This window comes from Amphiura filiformis, chromosome 9, assembly GCF_039555335.1.
Source record: "Amphiura filiformis chromosome 9, Afil_fr2py, whole genome shotgun sequence".
NCBI classification, from domain to species: domain Eukaryota; kingdom Metazoa; phylum Echinodermata; class Ophiuroidea; order Amphilepidida; family Amphiuridae; genus Amphiura; species Amphiura filiformis.
In genome coordinates, this window is record NC_092636.1 from 3,774,733 (window position 1) to 3,778,060 (window position 3,328).

General features: G+C 34.9%; 1 protein-coding gene across 1 annotated transcript; it reads left to right on the top strand.

Annotated features, from left to right (window-relative positions):
- The first annotated feature begins 1,218 nt into the window (after positions 1–1,218).
- LOC140160464 (galanin receptor 2a-like) lies at positions 1,219–2,410 on the top strand. Its single transcript, XM_072183700.1, has one exon. The coding sequence runs from the start codon at positions 1,219–1,221 to the stop codon at positions 2,386–2,388; it is 1,170 nt and encodes a 389-aa protein (XP_072039801.1). The 3' UTR covers positions 2,389–2,410.
- The last annotated feature ends 918 nt before the right edge of the window (positions 2,411–3,328 follow it).

The following is a 3,328-nucleotide window of genomic DNA, read 5'->3' on the forward strand; positions in this document are numbered from 1 at the left end:
GCCTGGATATTTGGTATACTTTACACGGGGCTTATAGTACCTGCGCTTGCCCGACTGCAAATATCGTGCATTTTATGGCCAGATGCTGAAAAATACAATGACGCGGTTACTGTTTTGAAGCATTGTACCCCAGTCCATCCGTTCTTGTATTCTTTTGCCTACATTGTGCAGACAATCCCATATATAACTGCGGTAGTTTTTAACTTGTTTGTTTACTACTTTATAATCAACAAACTGCACCATAGAAAGATTGAAGGAGCTTCCAACAAGAGTGTACGAGAGCATAAAGTTGAGAATGCCCGTAACCAAGTTGCCAAACTTCTGATCGTCAATGGTACCGCATTTTTCCTTTGTTACTTGCCATACTTTACATTCCGTATCAACGACGCCATTTTAAACCTCAGTGGCGGCCATTTTGGATTCGTACTTGAAACGAAATTATACGGTGTTCTGCAATGGATAGTCCGCGGACTTAGTGCCACTAATTCTGTCATAAATCCGTTGATTTATAGCGCTACAAACAATCGTTACCGTCGGGCATTCATCGCCGTTTTCATGTGCAGGGCTAATAGAAAAACTAAAAAAATGAATAGCCGTGGGTCAAGTGTTAGCCTCTCTGGAGCAGTGAGTAAACGCAAACATGCGGATGAAGACAATTAAATTTTACTTTTAATAGTTATCCTTATTTCATCACAAATCATATAATTATGTTAACAAAAATGTAAAAATGTTAAAGAGCAACATTATTGTATTGGTTGGGTATGATAACAATGTACTTATAGGTGTTAATGGAAACAATAACAGTGATTAGAGTGAATATATCTTTTTAAAGAATATAATATTATTATAAGCCTCGAACCTAAGATGTGGCTTAAATCTCTTGCGTAACATTAATGTTTAGTTTCGATAATTTTTCAAACCAACATAAAACCTTGCACTCTATTATGCCTTCTATGTTTTATTTCATTCTGAAAACAACAAAAGTTTACATTAACATTAAGCTGTTCGTTTAATATTAAAAGCGTCTTATTGCAGCTTTTGACAAAATCCCCGCATAAACACTTAAATAATGAGAATGGAAATGTTACCAATAAAGTCATTTAAAATACTGTCCCTCTTGCGGCCTAGCATTTGCTGTGATGCTATGCTAACAACCTGTACGTCTACAGCCTATGAAAATCCTTGCTCGAAACAAGCAAACACAGGATTGTGCTGGACATGGAGAATATCAACGACTCAACATCAGATTATATGATTTCCTCTTCCTGTGGAAATACCAGCAAATGGCTAGATCTGAGAAATGTTACCACTGATATCATTGATTCAAATTATTTTTTCTCAGAAAATGAGAAATTTGTCATCTTAATTTTCTTTCCAATATTGATGACATTTGGGACCGTCGGAAATGTGGCATTTCTCGTGGTTGTTGCCAAAATTCCGGAAATGCGCACTATAACCAATACATACTTAGCTAATCTCGCAGTATGTGATCTTCTCTTCATCGGAACAATGGTTTATGATATATTCGTTGCATATCTGCAATCACCTGATTTGAAATCAATACCAGTAAATACTAGTTTAGGGTGTGGCACGCTATATGGAGTTTTATACATTGCACATTTTACATCGTTATGTATTGTAGTTCTGGTGAGTTTTGAAAGATATCTGGCAATCTGTCATCCACTACAGCATCGCGTAGTGGCCGCAAAAGGTCGTACATATAAACTGTTAATTGCTGCCTGGATTTTTGGTATATTTTACACGGGGCTTATAGTACCTGCATTTGCCCAACTGCAAATATCATGCGTTTTATGGCCAGAGTCTGAAAAATACAATTACGCGGCTACTGTTTTGAAGCACTGCACCGCAGTACACCCGTTCTTTTATTCTTTTGCCTACATTATGCAGACAATTCCATATATAACTGCAGTAGTTTTTAACTCGTTTGTTTACTACTTTATAATCAATAGAATGCACCATAGAAAGATCGAAGGAGCATGTAACCAAACTGTTCGAGAGCATAAAGTTGAGAATGCCCGTAATCAAGTTGCCAAACTTCTGATTATCAACGGTACTGCATTTTTCCTTTGCTACTTGCCATACTTTACATTCCGTATCAACGACGCAATTTTAAGCCTCAGTGACGGCAATTTTGGATTCGTATTTGAAACGGAACTGCATGGTGTTCTGCAATGGGTAACCCGTGGACTTAGCACCACTAATTCTGTCATAAATCCGTTGATTTATAGCGCTACAAACAATCGTTATCGTCGGGCATTCATCGCCGTTTTCATGTGCAGGACTAATAGAAAAAATGAAAAAATGAATAGCCGTGGGTCAAGTGTTAGCCTCTCTGAAGCAGTGAATAAATGTAAAAAATGCGGATGAAGACAATTAAATTTTACTTTTTATTCATGTGAAAATGTTTAAGAATGATTATATTGGTTGGATATGATAACAATGTACTTTTAGATGTTAACGAAAACAATAGCAGTGATTAGAGTGATTATTTCTTTTTAAAGTAATGTATTGAATAGTATATATTATAAACCTCGAATCTAAGGTTTGATTCAAATCTCTTGCTTAAAAAGTACCTGTTGAAGGAAACTGGTGTTTCCTTTTGATTTTTGAAACTGGTGTTTCCTTTTGATAAAACCTTGCACTCTATTATACATACTAATTCATTTTGAAAAGAGGTAATTAGTTTTCAACAATATATACAACAAAAGGTTACATTAACATTAAGATGTTCGTTTAATATTAAAAGTGTCTTATTGTCGGCTTTTGACGAAACAAGTGCATATAGAATCTTTGAATTTTTGTATATCTGCAACAATGTGCCTTTCTTTGGGCTCCTTTGCAAGTGTTGTTCGTGTTAGAAGCAAGTTATTTCTTAATATTCGTTGTCATTATTATTAGAGCACGTTTGCTTAGATGCTTCATGTACCGACCTATTTATCGTTTTCCATGTTTCATCGTATGTAATGATTTACATGTTGGAAAACTTCTTTTCATAAAATTTAAATTTATTGATGTCTAGATTTTCAAATGAGACAATGACATTTATTAATACATTCTTTATATTTGATTAGCCGAGTTTCAGATATAGGTCGCTTTTTAAACTCCCTACAAAATTTGTTCTTCGTTTTATAAAATTGGGTACATCTTTCAATATCCCGTGCGTTGTGTATGGATTATCGTTAGAACATAATACGTTTTTCATTCGGATTTTTCATCATTATAACTTGTTGTAACTCTATGAATTTATTGTAATCAACTTTTGCATCATTTTACTAATGGCGCTTTCTGATTACAATGTTCGATATTC